Source organism: Anguilla rostrata, chromosome 16 (assembly GCF_018555375.3).
Source record: "Anguilla rostrata isolate EN2019 chromosome 16, ASM1855537v3, whole genome shotgun sequence".
In the NCBI taxonomy this organism is placed as follows: domain Eukaryota; kingdom Metazoa; phylum Chordata; class Actinopteri; order Anguilliformes; family Anguillidae; genus Anguilla; species Anguilla rostrata.
This window is the reverse complement of record NC_057948.1, coordinates 17,144,548-17,162,620: the sequence shown is the minus strand read 5'-3', so window position 1 is coordinate 17,162,620 and position 18,073 is coordinate 17,144,548. Positions and strand designations below refer to the sequence as shown.

At 46.6% G+C, this 18,073-nt stretch overlaps 1 protein-coding gene across 3 annotated transcripts; it reads right to left on the bottom strand.

The window, feature by feature from the left end:
• Positions 1–636: 636 nt before the first annotated feature.
• Positions 637–17,865, bottom strand: malt3 (MALT paracaspase 3). 3 transcript variants are annotated; one of them, XM_064312562.1, is made up of 15 exons: positions 17,714–17,865; positions 16,315–16,412; positions 15,844–15,965; positions 15,346–15,490; positions 14,535–14,710; positions 13,862–13,958; positions 12,829–12,864; positions 12,102–12,305; positions 8,119–8,296; positions 7,511–7,585; positions 7,025–7,152; positions 4,996–5,145; positions 3,672–3,826; positions 2,538–2,654; positions 637–2,075 (listed from the first exon to the last, which is right to left on the bottom strand). In XM_064312562.1, exons 2-15 carry the CDS (start codon positions 16,322–16,324, stop codon positions 1,680–1,682), a joined length of 1,989 nt encoding a protein of 662 aa, XP_064168632.1. In that variant the 5' UTR covers positions 16,325–16,412; positions 17,714–17,865; the 3' UTR covers positions 637–1,679. The 3 variants fall into 3 exon arrangements, with proteins under 3 accessions (XP_064168632.1, XP_064168633.1, XP_064168631.1); XM_064312563.1 differs by lacking the exon at positions 17,714–17,865 and adding an exon at positions 16,608–17,057; XM_064312561.1 differs by lacking the exons at positions 16,315–16,412; positions 17,714–17,865 and having other exon boundaries at positions 15,844–15,984.
• Positions 17,866–18,073: the final 208 nt, after the last annotated feature.

Genomic DNA, 18,073 nt, shown 5'->3' with positions numbered 1-18,073 from the left:
AATAATTTTTCTATTAACGTTAATTAAAGTAATTAGCAGATGTAATTTTATTTAAACTTTCTAAGGCCTTCCAGCGACCGAATGTGCACTCGTAGGCTAAGCAAATGGCTTTGGTAAGTTTTAGAATCGCAATTAATCACACCCGCAAACGCAGCCTATCATCAATCGTCCAATGGACTAATTCATGTCCACAATTGTTTATGTTATTATGAAAGAGTATCGTATTAAAAGTGCACTTGTTGAAGTATTTCAACCTTTTAACAAAAAAAAAGGATTTCAACGGTAGCCTATGGTTAACAAAAATAAGTGATAGGCTAAGCCTAAACATAAAAATAAGCCTATTTTTTATTCTAAAATTCAGGAAGAAAAGGGGATGATAACAGTAATTTTCAAGTTTTTTTACCTCTTAATTTCTGCTGACCTCTTGGTTTATTAGAGAACATTCAGGGAAAATGTTTTGGTATGTTTATGACTGAAATTCAACATTCAACAGCTCAGCATTTGCTCACTGGATGCAAAGATAAGCATAATAAAAGCATGGAGTTCACTGTATAGTAACAAAATATAGAAATGTAATATTAATTTGACCCCTCTCTGCCCCTCTATGCACAGTTGTCAAGCAATGGAAACAGTGAATAGTTTTATTAACCCATTTATTGAATTTTCTAAACAACAATGGTCACTCTTGAAGACATACTACAAAACATACTACACGAAAGAACATTACAAATCAGTCAAGGGCATTATAACTGAGAAATAAAATTTCCTTTAAAGTTCAGTAAGCAATTAAGACCATGACTTTGCATTCAAAATGAAGATAATCTGAAGGGTCAATTCAGAAAGACACAGAGAAACCAGGGAAAACCCTTCAATAAATTACACATGTTGACAACATTACAAAAAATCATCTGAATTTAGAAATTTGACATTGAAACATATGATTACATTTGATTACAAAGAAACATAACCAGATAAAATAAAACATTTAAAAAAGCTAAATTATTTATAAATACTGAATACAGGAATGAAAAGGCACTACCAGTTTCTTTTATTACCACAATTATGTTTCTTTTCACCAGAAAATAAATAATGCTTTAAAACATGTGTCAGTGTCATTTTAAAACCTTACAATGCCGGTTGAAAATACTTTTAGAGCATATGGTACACGCATACCTGCATGCACCCCACAGTACAAAATGAGACCCCATACAATATGAAATATAAAGAGACAATCCTTAACCTTGGTCAGAGTTAAAACTCCAATAAATTGTAATAATGAGGAAAAGTAGGTACTTTCCAAAAATATGTATTTGTGCTTATTTTGATTATTAAAAGTATCGAATGTGATTAAATACAAATGTATGATCACAACATTTCAATAACTGTGAAAACAACCAAATTGTAGAGATTGCTATTGATATTGAGTTGATATTGTAAAAAAGGGATATATGATCAGCTAGCTGCATGTTGAGCAACACTTTCACCAAAGGCAAAAAATGACGTAATTAAAACCAGACAAAGGTAAAGTTCTGCACATGGTAAAAAGAAAACACACTGAGGGAAAGGAACTGCAGACCCCCCCCTCATTGAGAAGTTCACATGGCGCGTTTCAGCGGCAGGAACACAGTCCCCCCTCTGCCCCAGTCCGCTTGGCGCGTTCCGGCGGTCTGCGGAGACCTTCAGGTGGAGCACTCCAGGATCTCGTTCTCGTCGTTCTCCTCGGGCTCGTTGCTCCGGGGAGACGGGCTTTTGGCGACGGCGGCGGCGGCGGCAGCGGCGGTGGTGGCGCATTTCCAGCCGTTCTCCGCCTTGCGGGTGGACGGCCGGCCCGGCCGCCCCTGGGGCTGACGGGGGGGCTGCCGGTAGGAGGCCGTGCAGTCTATGCTCAGGAAGGGGGCGCCCTCCCGCCTGTCCCGCCCCCCCTCCGGCTCGGCGGGCCCCGCCGCCTGCGTCCTCCGGTGCAGCTCGCAGCGGGCCACCAGCGGCTTGCCCACGTCCTGCTGCCTGCTCTCCGTCAGGCGTGCCCCGCAGTCCGCGCGGGTGTAGTGCAGCTCCACCTCGATCACCAAGGATCTCTGCGCAGCGGGCACACGAGCCAGCGCACAGGCAAGCAAGTCAATACACAACACACCCATGCACAAGTCAATGCAATGTCCTGTCATAAATACACATATACTGTGAATTCAGTGTCACTACAGGGAGTCAAGCAGAAATAGGCTACTTAAAATGGAGTCAATCCACAAGTTAAATTAAGACCAGAAGGAAGAATCCACAGATGTGCCCAAGTCAAAAGGGAGATATGAATAGATTTACTGCCCAATACAGAAGAGCGCAAGTCAACACAGACATGCACGATCGACACAGGTGTCAATCCAGGAGGTAATTAGCCTCTACCGGGAGTCAAACTCGAGCATGAGTCACAAACAAATAAACACAGGAACAAATGACTCCGTTTTGAATCAATGCACATACTGTCATCAGAACAGAATGAACACATGCAAGTCAGTTAAGGGCAGCACTGTGCTCACTGAACGCACCTGGAGTTTCTGTAGGCCGCAAAGTCTAAGACTGCAGTCGGGACTGAGAGTGTCGTTTGGTAGCAGGGAGTCCATTCTGTCTAAACGGCCCAAATTTGAGAACACATCTTCCATTACCTGTAAGAACAACACAAGAGCCCCGTAAAAAAAGCTATCCCATAAACCCTCGATTAGGAACGTGAAGCCATGTTTGCGAACAACTGTGGCCAAGCGAAGCTTTGTCTTTCATAACTAATTTTAGTTAGTACGGTAACATTTGTTTTACATGCAGTGGTCAAGATAGCTCATGGAATACTGCGTCTTTGGAATCAGCTGGCCCGAACCCATCTCATCATATAATTTATACTGCCCATCACTAGAAAGGAGTTCAAGTATTTCAAAACAAGTTTGATTCAAGTCTGCTTGCTGTCCACAGACTATAATGGCCCATTATCACTACCCAGCAGGAAGCGGCAATGTGTGAGTTTAAGGAAACTTTACAACCACCAGCAATAATCTAGATATAAGTAATAAAAATCAAGACAATGATATAAAAGTACACAATAAGGGTTCTACTAAAGTGTACTTGGGTTTCTTCCATGATATACCATTATCTGACACTAGGGGTCAGTGTGTCCTAAGCAAAGATGGCATCGACTGTGCAAATGGCCAGCTAGTTCAGCGGCAAAGTCAGTTTATGCAACATCCCGCTCTTTTCAGGTGTCTGGGAAATCTATTTAAAGACAGCATTTTCCCATTCGTGCAGATTTACAAGATATTCTACCTTAGCGTGGGGGTCATGCAGTGTAACAGCAATTCAGACAAGACTGGTGGATCAGAAGCGATGTGAGCAATGTGCTATTTTTCACCCTATAACAGAAAATAGCGAAGCGTTTCATTTCACGGCTCATTGCCTCCCCAGGGGAAAGAGAACTTATCGCAGGGTGAGCTCAGAACTTGCAGCTGCAGAGCGCCGTTTTCATTGAGCATTTCATTTTCTGAAAATAAATTTAGCACTAAATGTTACTTTTTTTCAGCTGCATTGGTATGCGGGAGTCAGCGTTTCAGTTGAGCGCGTTTCGTTTTGGACCGGAAAGGTGGGCCCGAACGTTTACCCGTTCAGCCGGAAGGGACCCGAGCGCTTCCCAGACTCACCGGGTTGCTCCTGAGGGAGAGGCTGCAGTCCAGGACGCCGCGGTCGCCGGGCTTCACCGCGGCGAAGACGATGATGACGTTGGAGAACAAGGCCGAGAAGCTGAGCTCCACCTCAGCGCCGCACGGGAACGCCAGCGTCCGTCGCTCGGGCAACTCTGGGTCAGACGACAAAGCCCACACACAATGCGGGTGAAACACGGTCTAAACAATAAGCAATAGTGGATACACCTGCAGTTTTCATGTAGACAATATTATTACATCATGCTGCTACACCGAAACTACAAATACAAAAAAAATGACATCGATTAATTTGTCAGATGCCTTGGCCCACAGACCACACTGGCAAACAACATCACGTACAAGTAAACTGACACAATTGCCCTGGATGCGAAGCCATTTGTGCTAATGGCCTTGGTAGCGGTTAGAATACTCTCCTGTGTTTACACATTCATCTTTCATATGCACTCATTTACTTCAAACCATGCTGAAAAGCACGGTGCCCTTTCATCAGTTTTTTATCAATGGAAACCAATACATATTTAAAAAGGTGCTTTTCCAACAAAAAGCACCCTCCCTCCTTTACGGCAAACAGCTATGCATGCATTTTAGCCTAGCGTCTGCTAGCACCTCTCCACTTCCCCTAAACGGGAATGGAACCCGCCCACAACATTCGCCGCCATTCACCCCCGCGTCACACTGCTTCCAGAGGAAGTTGCCGTTGCAGTCCCTTCGTGCATCACGTGGGGGGGGGGGGGGGTAAGGGGCGGGGCCAGGATGGGGGGAGTGGTTTGCGGTGGAGGCGGAACACGCTGCCTTCCTTTACAGCGGATTTAAAGTCACTTTTTATCAACATGCCCTTCAGCACTTCCTAATGAGGAACACACGGTTCTGTTTTCTGCAACAATTCTTTTTTCTTTTTCACTTCACTTCCTCTGTTTCACAGGACCATGTCCTCCAGACAATTAACTGAACAATTTGTGTTTGAGAGTGTCTTCACACCTGCCTCCCAGGTAAAGGGGGGATGGAAAAGCAGTTCTCGGGCCCCCGAGGATTGTGATTTAAGAAACGGGTCCTATACCCTTTATTTTTCGGCCTGGTATGGTAGTACAGGACATGCGTGACCTCACCAAACACAGTTAGATTTAGTGAGCTCTGTTATGCGTTGGCCTGTCTGTGCGTTTTCGGCTTCAGTTAGAGGTAGGGTCAGGGGGGACATCTGGGGATGATCAGAGCCCGTTTCCGTCATTACCCTGGTGCTCTTTTTAACGGAAGGTTCCTGAAGCGGGGCGGTTCTGCGCTCCGCCCCTGTGGGACCGGGACTCACCGTTAGCCCTCCTCCAGCACAGGTCCCGCACACGCAGCTCGCGTGTGTGTCCGGCGGTCCGCACCGGGTCGCCCAGGCCGCGCGGGTCCTTCAGCGTGTGCCGGACCTCCACCACCTGCCTCCCCGTCACCAGGGGGTCCCGGCCCAAATCTGCGGGAAAAGGGAGGCTCAGACCGCACCCTAGCGCAAACTAGCGCATGACACCGCAAGCAGGGGGCGAGCACCGCCCCTCCACTGAAAACAACAGCAGCGCCCCCCTGATGTAATGTAATGATCTTGCTGAAGGAATGACATAAGTTCAACAGCTGCCCCAAACCCACTGCATAAGACTTCAACCTCCAGCCGTTTTTTCAAACTGGCGTACGGAGGGGAGGCGGATCTCCGATCAAGACATTGAACAAAACCACTAAACCACAGAAGAGGTTCACCTTCACTTGTTCCAAAAAGTCAGGAACAGTGACATTTTTTGGTTGCAGTTCTCATTAACGGAAGCGTTCTGACAATCCCCTCCCCCCCCCCCCCCCATCTCCCCCGTTGACTCAGAGTATTCATGGCGTGGTAAAAACGAGTGAGTAGTTCAGGATGTGGGAGTGTGGCTCGCTATGGAAAGTTAGCATGCCCCGGTAATATTTTAAGTGATCCTTCTTCACTTAGTTCCCTTTGGGCCAGGAAGTGAGAGGTCACCAGCATCGCTGTTTCCATTTATAACTCAATTCCACAGTAACTGTAGGACAGACCGCTTGGCATCATATCCTCCTGGTAAAGACCTGGTAATTAATGTTTGTCCCCAGTAGGGGACACAAGTCTCTAGTCTTAATCTCAAGAACCATATATTTCACCAAGCTGACATTACAAAGGACATTCAATAAAAATAAATAATATTTTTCAGAATAATTTCACTGCAACATGTTTTGTCATCCACTTGCATTATGTAAAATTATTATTTTTTGCCCAGGTTTCAGGGGGACAAACAAACAGCAGCTACTTATCACACAAACCACTGGCAAGAGGAACAGAAACTTTGCACTTAAATGGGTATACTTTTTAACTATTTCCATTTTTCCCTTGATCACTGTGAAATCTCCAGGCATGGTATAGGAAAAATCTAATTTAGGAAAAAATATTTAAAGTGCTCGAATGCAGGGTCTCGGGAATCATTTTGAACGTAAAAAATCAGAATTTATATCCTGTTGTAGTACAGAAGTAATCATAGCAAAACATATCCGGGCAGAACTCAATCTCCAAGTTATTAATAGTTGACGGAGCGTTTGGTTCCTCCCCCTGAAGAAGTGCGGTGGCCTTGGCTCACACTGCTCTCCTAAGCAGTCGGATGCCAGAGCATCATGTGACCTGCGTCACTGATGAAACCCCTAGAGTTAACCTTAACTCTATCCCTATCCCACAGCCTTGAACACCCCAGGGGACACTGCATTAAACCTATCCCTGCCACCAGTGGCTCAAAGCCTGTGTGCCAGTACTGTTCAGGGTGACCGTCCTGGGGTTTTTTTGGAGGGTGTTTTTATGTTTTTGTGTGTGTGTGTGTGGGGGGGGAGGGTGCAGGGGGTGAGGAGGGAAACAGAAGCTCTCCACAGGTCGAGCGCTCTCTTCCTCTCCGGTTTCAGCCGGGGAATGAGGCAGCGGCTTATGAGGCCCTGTCTGGCCTGCACCGGTTGAGTCATGTCGCCATGGTGACGTGCCAGACAAAGGCAACAACCGGAGGCATGGGCAGTCCAGCCAGGGTGAAAAAACGACTAACAAATGTGCCTCTGTGTATGTGTGTCTCGAGGTGGGGGATGAAGGGTGGAGACCACAGTGGCCCTCACACGGTCTATGCAAACACGTCCGGATTCCATCACGCCAAAGCGAATCCATTTCTGACTAATTCTCCTCCCCACACCACCAGCTCTACTGAATGAGCACATCCATACATTACAAGAGGAGACTGACACATCCCGCAAACTCCTGGGTTTACCGTTAGCTGGGCGTGACGCTTCATTATAACACAGAGTGAGTTAAAGGGGACTCTGACCTTCGGAAACCTGCTCCAGGACGCGCGTGATCTTCTCCGGACGCAGTATGTGCTTGTTCAGGTACTTGGTGAAGATTCCGGAACTCCTCTCGCCGTCCTGCACCTCGAAGGCCACGGCGTCTTCGCACCTGCGACCGCGGCACACCAATGAGCAAGCAGCTAGACCGGCCGACAGATCCCCATCAACCAATCAGTCAATCCCACTAGAGCTCCTGTCAAAGCTCAAGTCTGAGTAGAATGTTCTAGAGAACCAATGTGAATGTGATAAAAAAACAGATTAAAAAAGAGAAATACAGATGCCATGACAGAGCACAACTTTTAAAGAGCATTAACAATTGAGAAAGCTGTGCTTCAGGTGAGTGTGACAAATGACGTGATTTGTTCTTGAGAGCAAACAACAAAACGGTAGCAAACTATTCAGAAGGAAACCACTGTCTAACAGTGCTTTTCTCTGACTGGTTAATGTGTTTGTGGCGAGAAACTTACGTGGCGTATCCGTATACCGTGTTACCCAAGGGTGCCAGTGACCTGATTTCAGAAAGGGCACAGTTCTGGTTGTACCTGTGAAATGTTACAGAACAAAGGAAACACGCTGACGTTAACTGATTTGTTGTTTGTCTCACGGTGTTGCAGTTACTCAGTAAGTGAAAATGAATCTAATAACGTGAGTCAAACATCAAAGACTTCTTAAGAGCATACCCACGTGTTCCATTACAACAACTGCTGTTGTGCAACAGTCACAACAACTGCAATTTAACCTAAACCTGAACACCACACACTGGAGAATGCAGAGAGACGTATGGAATAAAACTTTATATTAAATGTGCTTAAGAAAAAGTATAATGTGGCTGCTGACCACCATACAAGTATTGTTCGAAATCTCAAGTACACTCCAAAGTATACACTGCAATTCGCTGCCTGTGTCCTGCCACACTTCTGAGGTACAAGGAGCACAGCGTACGCTGACGCCGGCTTTGCTCATACACTACACTTCCCATAATTCCTTGCCCTTCCAATCTACCATTTTAAACCTCAGCCGGTAAAGAGGGCAGCGCTGAGTGAATGCTATAAGTGAATGAGCGGTGGGACCGCACCATTTCCGGCAGGTGTCCAGCAGGATGACGTTGAGCGCGGTGTGCCTCTCCTGCATGCGGCGCATCACGCCCTGCACGCTGACGCAGTTCTCCGGCCGGTACGGCTGCGGCGCGTCCACGGCCACCAGGTAGTTCCTCCCGGAGCACTCGTACCCGTGGCCCGCGTAGTAGAAGAGAGCTGGAAACAGGAAGCGGAAACACTTCAGCGCAAAAAACCTGGATTTACCTCAGTTTTCCACATTAAAGTACATAAATGTTTATCCTGTGTCATCGCATGCATCATATAAGGTGTCAAAAAGCTGCAGGCACATGAACCCGGACCAAAAAGGATGCTGGTCTTAAACGTAGTCCAGTCCATTAATCACCAGAAAGAAACAGCTGGGGCTGTAAGAATACATGTGGCTCATTCTTATTTTACTGTGTTTTAATGAATCATTTCTCTGTAAGAACAGGAAAAGTGGAAAGAAAAAACAATCTGTGGTGAGTAAGCGTCACGTCTGCAAACCACGGAAGTAACAGCGTAGGCTTAAGCGAAGGTTTTAGGGGAACGTTGAGGCGCTGATTCACTTTATATGGAGTGACTGCGTGACATCCGGTCACGAGACGCTGGAACTCGGCCTCACATTCACAAGAACGTCAAACAGAGGAACTCCAGCGACTGCTGGAGGTGACGCTCAAAAGCCACAGAGCTTCAAACGATTCCACACAAGATAAACCCAGCAATCTTCAGTAATGTTTCGAGTCAGGAGTAAATACTGGGCTAACCACTAAATCCAAGAACAAACAAGAACTGTGATAACTTGTGCAAACAGAAACAGAAGAAAGATTAAAAAGAAAAGGTTATATTATCAAAAAGGACATTCCAGAAATTCCAGAGATTGTAACATATGTGTTGTTACAGTTTGAGCTCATTACAGTAAAGCCAATCAGCTAAAATGTGTTTTCCCACATTTGTGGAATTTCTCTAAAAAGAGTCTCCTTCTTAGGGTGGCAACCCACTTGGCTCTATGTCTTTTCAGCACAGTGTGACAGATTCTGGCCACCGGTCACATGACCAAAACAGAGAACTTTTTTCTATTTCAGTCACAGCTCACTGTCACAGAAGAAGGGTCTACCAAGCCACGATCCAAGCGTACAGGAGAGGGGACCCCCTCCCCCCAAAAATCACTGCCAGACCCCTCTGCTCTGTTGGCCCAGCCTCAAGACAGGCGAGCCCGCTTCTCAGGGTCGAGCGCGGCCTGCCCCCGCCCCAAACAGACTCCAGACGGCCGCGTCCCCTCGCCGGAGCCTGGCTGGACGCGACCCTGCCGCCGGAAATGAGCTGTTGGCTGGCAGACATCAGCCCGGCTCAGTCAGCAGGAGCGCGTTATAAATACAGCGTTACGGCAGCGTGACCCGACCCGACCCTTCCCATGATGCAATATCTGTAAGCAGCCAGGCAGACAGCACCGAAATAAAGCGTATTTACATGCTATGTGCTTTTTTTAAACAGGGCGCTCCGACCGCCCGTAAGTCATCAACTTTGAAAAATGGGTAAATATTTGTCTTCCTTTTCAAAAGGCAAAGTCTGGCAAGGTCCGTTTGATTCAGGCTGAATGTGCTTCCCGTCACATTTACGGACAGGACGTTGGCAGAATCCCAGCCGAACAGTGGCAACAGAGAGCGATAAACACGACCCTCTCAAAATTCGTAGCTCGTAAAAACATGATGCTGAAAATCCCCTGATAAGCACAGCCAGCGATACTCTTTCATCTTTGATCTTCACACGATACATTTGGCAGTCCATCAGCGTGGCAAAAACCACCGTGTCAGCCACAAAAAAAAGCCCAAGAAAATTCAGGCCTGCTTAGCTCCCCCAAAAGACGGCGAGCGCGTGGTGGTTTCCACACAGTCCCCCCTTCTTCCCCTCACCGCCTCATTTCATTTCCTGTCGATGCGCTCCCAGCGCCCCAGATCTGAGGCCGGGTTTTTGATGCCGTGGGCGGCAGGAAGGAGGACAGGTGAAAGGGTCAGGCTGGCGAAGTAAAGGTCGCGGCGTTGCGGCGCTGTTGAACAGCACGCGATGGGGTGGGGGGAATGGGGGTCAGAGTTAGCGCTCGCCTCCCGCTGACCGCCCCGCACGAGTGATCGGCGTCCTCGGCCGCACTTCCCCACTGAACACGCAAGAGCGCTCCCCGAAAACTACGCCCCGCCCTAAACGCGCCACTGAAAGCAAAGCAGGGCACAGTCGCACATAATCCTCACTAGGCTGAAGCAGCTTCCTGTTCCCTGCTGTTGAGTAAACTCGATGTGGTGACGCTCCTGTAATGGCTGCTGAGGCCGTGACTGCGGTTCCACATCGAACGGCGCCACGGCTTACTCAGCCAGCGCACAAGCTCCTTTCCCGCCGGACGCCGTCAGACAGAGTGCCGTGCAGAACTTCGCTTTCGCCGGTTCTAAACGCTTCGCTTCGCTTTCGTGGAACCGAATAGATGCTTTTTCGGAAAGGTTTCTCGAGGAAAATTGAATCGCCCCCTGTCGTTAGTTAGTAGAATTTCTGAACAGAAACAGACTGACGACGGTAAGGTTGCGGGTTCAAATCTTTTGCTGTGCTCTACTGCAGCCCTAAATTAAGACCACGAATAAGGTCAGATTAGAAGAAAACAAATGAAAACATGATAACATATAATAAATAACAACACGGCAGTAACATTAATAAAGTTGTAAATCTTTCTGAGATGATAAGTGCAGGGCAATGGGACGTCATAAAAATGATGTGATCTAAAGACCCTGTCACAGATAAACAGCATTCACAAGCGCTCAGGCACTCGATTAATCCAGTGGCCCGTGAGCCGCGAGGCTGCAGGGGCTTTAGAAAGCGCTATAAATAGCAATACAGTCCCCCCCCCCCCACCACCCCCCATCACACTTCTGCTTTCCACTGTGTCTGTCATTCAAACCGCAAACTGCCTCCAGACAATCTCTCAGCTCACAGCCTTCACTCAGAAATGAACAGGTGACCGAGGCTAAGCACATTTCAGAACGCGTTCCGCTTTCCCCGCGGTCTGTCGGTCGGCAGAGAGGACGCACTTGTACTGCACGTGAAGCGGGCCGTCGTTTTACGCGATTTCCTCGTTAGCCATTACAGCATTTAGCAGACGCTCTCACCCAGAGCGACTTACACAACTCTTTTTACATAGCACATTGCATCCTTTTGTAGCAGCTGGATATATACTGAAGTACCTTGCTCAAGGGTGCAACGGCAGTGTTCCTACCTGGGAATCGAATCGGTGACCCTTTGGTTACAAGACCACCTCCTTCCCCATTACGGTACACTGCCGCCCCATGTTCTCACAAACAGCTCTGGTCTCCTGCTAAAGCACCAGTTTCTAGCGCATTGGCCCAGCAGTACCGGTGCTGACCGTGGCAGGCGGGCCCCCGGGGCTGTGCATGATTAGCCAGGCCACCCCCCCAGGGGGGCGATGCGTTCAGTCAGCACGGCTCCGCCCGTCAGCCCAGAGCGACTCTGCACGTGAAGCGGGGGCTCGCAGCTCAGGTTTTAGATTTTAAACCATGGAGGACACTGCAGTGATGGGCAAGGTTTGGGGACAATACAAGAGATGTCGCCGAATACTACTCTAGGTGTACAATAATCACTTCACACTGCACTTGTATTAACAATTAATATTGTTAATATTGTTAATCACAGTCACTGAGCAAATAATCCTAGAAACTTAGAAAAGTGGTGTGACGTGATGCAGGTGCGGGCGTGGCACAGTGCATGGTGTGGGTGTGGCACAGTGCATGGTGTGATGCAGATGTGGGCGTGGCACAGTGCATGGTGTGGGTGTGGCACAGTGCATGGTGTGATGCATGGTGTGGGTGTGGCACAGTGCATGGTGTGATGCAGGTGTGGGTGTGGCACAGTGCATGGTGCGATGCAGGTGTGGGCGTGGCACAGTGCATGGTGTGATGCAGGCGTGGGCGGGGCCTCTGGGACTCACCGTACACGCCTCTGTCCAGGAGCTGCAGGAAGGCGTCGATGGCAGCCAGCATTTCGGCCTTGGTGAGGTCCAGCAGGGACACCACCCTGAAGCCCAGCTGCCGCAGGAGGTTGGCCAGCTCGTGCACGTCCATCATGGGGGCCATGAGGGCAGGGTGGTGGGCGTAATTCAGGTTCCCGATCAGCAGCGCCACTTTGTCCGTCGCTAAACGGGACGAGCCAGTGACACTGATCAGCCTTTCAAAATCAAGCGTGTTTGTCACAGTGTTTGTTGTCACGAAACCCGAAATCCAAAGTGAAATTCTTCCTGCCCATTTCCTTCCTGTTTACTATTCATTAACCATTCCCTTAACCATTACCATTCATTCAAAAATATAATTCATATTTAATTATACAACAGCATAAGAGTCTAAAGGGAAGTGTGAGCCTTCTTTCTAGATGAGACATGATATACCCTAATGGAAGATAACAGTCACAGACATCAAATACATCCAGGAAAGTGAAACAAAGCCACAGTGACTCACATTACAAGCAATATGAGAAGAGCCTTTTCAGGCCATGACAGAAATGTGAAAGTCAGGGGAAAAGGTTCTGATTCTTTCCTTTCCTTCAGATGTGGTTTCAGTTTCAGAACCTGCCTGGAGCTCAACGCTGTGCTTACAGAATCACACCTGTTGGGCTTATAGTACCGACTATATAATATATATAAATATAAATGCAGTGCTTACCTGTAAGCTCACTGGCCGCAGGTGGGTCAGGAACCACTGTGGACACAAGACAGGGGAAAAGAAAAGAGGTTAAGATGGAGGTCCTGCTCTACCAGTAAGTCTTGGCCAAGCTCAATAACCTGCTGCCATTTCAGCTGGATCAGAGATTCTGGCAGCTTTAGAGCCTCAGTTGCAATGAAGGATGTGCACAGGATTGAAGGTAAATGAGGAACAATATTCAGGTTTTTTGCTCAGGTATTGTGGATGGCAAAAACACCTTAAAGCACCCCTTAGGGTCTAAGCGCAAGACAGACCAGCAATGCTACATATGCTGTATACCCCTGCTATGTAAACATTCACTCTGCTTGTACGTGTCCCACTGATACACAGACATACAGTAGGTAAGGCAATAACTACTAGTCCTGATTAGAAGCGCTATCATGATGATGAAGATGGCATTATTATTATTATTATTATTATTATTTCTAACTAATCCGTTTGTTTGTCCATTTATACAGCTGTATATTTATTTTGTGATGTCACTGTTTCCTGACCACACTTCACAAAAAGCAAAAAGCAGAAGTCACGCTGGACGCAGGGAAGTGAATGACTGTCAGTCACAATTTGCCAAGGCCAGATGAGAACAAACATCACCTTTGCTTTCCATACGTTCACACCGTTAGTGCACATACACACACAAACACCCTGAAGGGGAACACTGCATCTGAGCCGGTTTCACTACAAGTCATCACGCTGCCACGTGTACATACTGGCCTGGATATATAACTCCCAACAATTACCTGATCTTGTAAGAGCATTAAATACAGGGAAAGTACCACCCCTCCGGTTCAGAAGTGGAAATCCCCTTAGGCTCACGCGCACTATAGCTAAATTGTGGAGGAGTAGCCATTTTCTATCATAAAAGGGCCTTGAGACCAACCTACAGCTAGCTCATGTTCAAAGGCAAAGAAAGTGCCATTCCGTTTTCTCTGGCAAAATGATTCAGGGGGTCAGAGACAGCCAGAGGCGAATGCACGCAGGCCAAATATCTTACCCAAGCTGATCTTGGCCGGCTTTGTCCATTTCTCTTCCAGGACGTTGGAGACGGAGCAGAGGTACCAGACTTCGTGGTCTCCATCTACATTTTCTATCTGTGAGAAGCGCAACAGCTATCATTTCATTGTTGACAAATTGACAGCCAGGTCAAAACGCCAAGGAATTCCGCTGCAATCGTACATGTACACAACAGCCCGCTCATTGAACAGAGCAACCCATAAATACTTACAATAATATTGATACTACTACTACTGCTGCTATGGCTGCTATGACTAACTAATAATAATTCAAATAAATAGTAACCATTTTTAAAGTAAACGTAGTGAAAGTGTTTCACAATCAAAAACTGAACTCAGACTCACATGAGACAAATACAAGTCAAAAGAATCACGGTTTCCGGGGGCGACAATGGCTGTCTGCAGTGTAAAATTGGCACATCTATTTTCAGATAAGAGCTTCTGGTAAAACTCACACTCTGCCAAACATGTTAACGATTAACCGCGTCTCGCCTGGCTGCCTTCGCCATGTTTACACACAGCCGGTTGTGCAAGCACGAGCTCTTAGGACACGCAATGCTAGGCCGGAAAACAGTGAACTCGGCAACCCCAGCCATCGGTACACCCACGGGCGCTGGTAACGGGGCGCTTTAAAGGCTTCTCCGATGGACGCACCTGGAGCGTTTCCCTGTTCTTCCCGGGCAGCGGGTTCCCGTTCCGGTACCACTGGTAGTCGGGGGCGGGGATGCCGAACGCGGAGCACTGCAGCGTCACCCTCTCCCCTCTGCGGACCGTCTGGGAGGCGGGGTTCACCGCGATGAGGGGCTCCCCCTGCCACGTCCCCGAGGGTCCTGCAGAAACACAGAGGCCGTTCTCAAATTCCCCAACTCCGGTGAGAGACCCGCTCCAGTCAGCGCTGAGGAAAGAGAAATACCGCCTCGCCGCTCGAGCTCAGCGTGTGCAAGGACAAAGACACGCATGCAAGAATTATGCCCCCGCTTGGACTGAAATAGAAGTTAAAAATGTATTTAATGTTAAATTTTACTTTATAAGTTGATACGTTTCAGCTGTAAGCCTCCATCAAGGCACTGCTGAGTAAAAACGTTTCTTGCTACCCTGCAACTGAATCAATAAACTTGTCCTTATTAACCTGTTCGAATCCACTATTGTTCTTTGTTTTCAAAGTCTGTTTCAAATGAGAACTTCAACGTCAAGTAAATAACAAACAATGCTGATTGATTCAAGATCAATGCCATCTTAAGTTGCCTGAATCCACAGTATTACACCGCCTTTACTTACACAGACATAACCATTTAACATGTCAACTTTATTCTGGAAAACATCAAGTCATATTTGACGAGCTAAAGATGTGACACTGTAACATGCAAAATGTTTTTAACTTAAGGGCTGCCTGATTTGAGCTTCCAACAGGAAGGATTAAATAATGGTGGGCACATTTAAGCCAATCCGAAAGGAGGGTTCTTACTTGCGAGGGGTCTGGGGATGTCGCAGACCTTCACCTTGACCCATTCGCTGAACACGCAGTTGCAGTGTTTGTCGTTCACTCGGCACACGTACTGCTGGGTGCGCCGGGCTTCAAAGACCAGGTCGGCGCCGGTTCCACCAGGGACCTGGAACACGGTTTACAGGTGAGCAACCGAATATTCTATGTTTCAACCATGCGAAACACGGTCAAGAAGGGCTCTAATTCTAACTCAATGCAGAAAACTACACTTTCATTCATGAAGGAATTATCTGTGAGGATGAATACAAGTCAAATATTCATATCGAATACAGGATCTCACATCAAGATGGAATATATGAATGTTCATCTTGAGAGCCCCGCAGTACTCAAACGACAAATCATACTGGACTTCACATTCATACTAAAACAAGGACCGTTTTCCTAAGAAGAGAAATTAAATTGAGAAGAGAATCGGTAGCTCCAGTTGTGAACAGGTGCGGTTGTCCATCGGTAACGCACCTCATCCTCGGCCTGAAACCACTGGTAGCTCAGCGGGCCCGTCCCCACGGCTCGCACGCTCAGAGTCACTCTGTAGTTCAGTGGGACGCACGCGGACAATGGATGCTGCACGATGACAATTTCTGCAAAAAGGGACAACATTGCATTATGTTACATTTATTCGGCAGAAGCTTTTATCCAAAGCGACGTACAATAAGTGCATACCGACGGTCACTGGAACAGCTACGAAACACAGGTCCGATAAGGTACAATACTCATTATGTAACAGTTATTCATAGCCATGAACACATTAAGTCCAGTTCACATAGTAGGCCCTAAGCATAGGCTAGGTCAGAGAATAATGTTAAGTCATTCATGTATAAGGAATCAGGCATGCTGTCCATTATCCAGCTCTTACCTGATAACACAAAACCAGCCAACTTACACTAGTTTCTTCTGCTTGCAAAGTTAAACGTGCACGGAACAACTTACCGCTGATCATGATTTCAACCTGTGGAGGCTGCGCAGTCAGACCAGAAAAACATCCCTCGATTCTGGGGGTGAGTCATTACTGAATCTCACTACATGACCTGTAAATGGAGCCAAAAATAAATCAAATGTCAACAACATCACAACAATGCGAATATGATTGAAGACACATTGCCAAGTGAGATAAAGTCCGAGAGACTGATTTCCCAAGACAGGGTCCACATATCTTGTTCATAGTTTATTGCATACAGATAGGATATATATTTTTAACATATATGTTTTACATATGACTGCACCTTAACATTAAGTGTGCTGTTGAGGAAGACACAATCCTGCAACAGAAAAAGAAAACACTGAAGAGGAAAACCCCGGCCGTGCATCTTTTTCGTCATTTGTGGAACATCACACTCCAGTATTGCAACACGCATAAAAGCTCCAAAACCTTGTGAATAATGTTTCGTATCCAGGGGATCTGAAACTAAGGCCTGATCCTACAGTACAGAAGAGGTACGAGACAATGCCATCCTGAACTGTTCCGCTCCTCTCATTCTTCCCGTGTCTTGCAAAAGTGAATTCAAATTACGGACCATGTGAACTTCAAAGTGTGCATGTGAGCTCCTGGTCACTTCCTATTTTACACAGAACAGGTGGTTTAACTTCAACAATTCATACAGAACATCAGGAGGTAGCCTAGTCAACCGTCTTCTAATAATAGTGGATTTGCATAATATTTTATTGACAACACTAAAAAAAACGCAACGAAAGCTGGCACTAACACCTTTACAAATTAACAAATGGCATACACCTGGCTATATGTACCAAATGGTAAATGTACACGAAATGTAATGCCTGTTGCATAATTTTTTTGCACTTGGTAAATGGACTGCATTTATATAGCGCTTTTATCCAAAGCGCTTTACAATTGATGACACTTGCAAAGATTTATCAGACTGTGAAAAAAGACAAAGTGAACCGACTGTGTTGTTTGCGTTATAAACAGACAAGGGGAATAATAAGACAAATATGTCGCCACGATCAGTCTACGAACCAGTGTCTCCGTCTCATTGCGTTCCAAGTGTAACTTGATTAGAATACGAAGGCGCAGACGTTCCGAGGGATGTACGCCAACATGATGTAGACGTCCTCGGCACAGAGTGGCCCGACGTAGCTATGCTTTCTGTCTAAGCGTGTAAGTTACTATATACATTTACATATGTTTGAAACCTGATGGCATTTGATAAAGTTCAAAATTAGAGAGTAATATTAAAGTTTTTTTAGTCTGCAGGGTGGCAAGCCTACGTTCAAGCTTGATAATTGACACAAAAACTATGAAACAAAGCATTCGGCTATCACCATGTAGACCACTACGTTAGATAATATAGGCTACAGCGCGTTAACTTACCTGACAAGTGTAGCAAGCAACGAACTTACTAGAACCATAGTCACTTGAAATACTCCAATACCTAATACAGTGTCAGGCAAAATATGTCAGCCTGGGTCCCCAGAATGAGCTGATATAACCTCGCCCCTTTCTCTAAAAAAAGAAACTGCTTCGAGAAATCCAACTTTCCGGAAACATTCCATCCTCAACTTTACCGTACTGTGTTGCATATACGCACCCACTAGCGTTACAATTGGTATATTTCGAACTGCCATCCTAGATTTCAACAGTTAACCTCCACGGGAAGTGAAACATGAACGCATAAACAATGTCAAGATCAACGAAAGTAAAATAAGTGAAATAATATACTGTAATAACAAA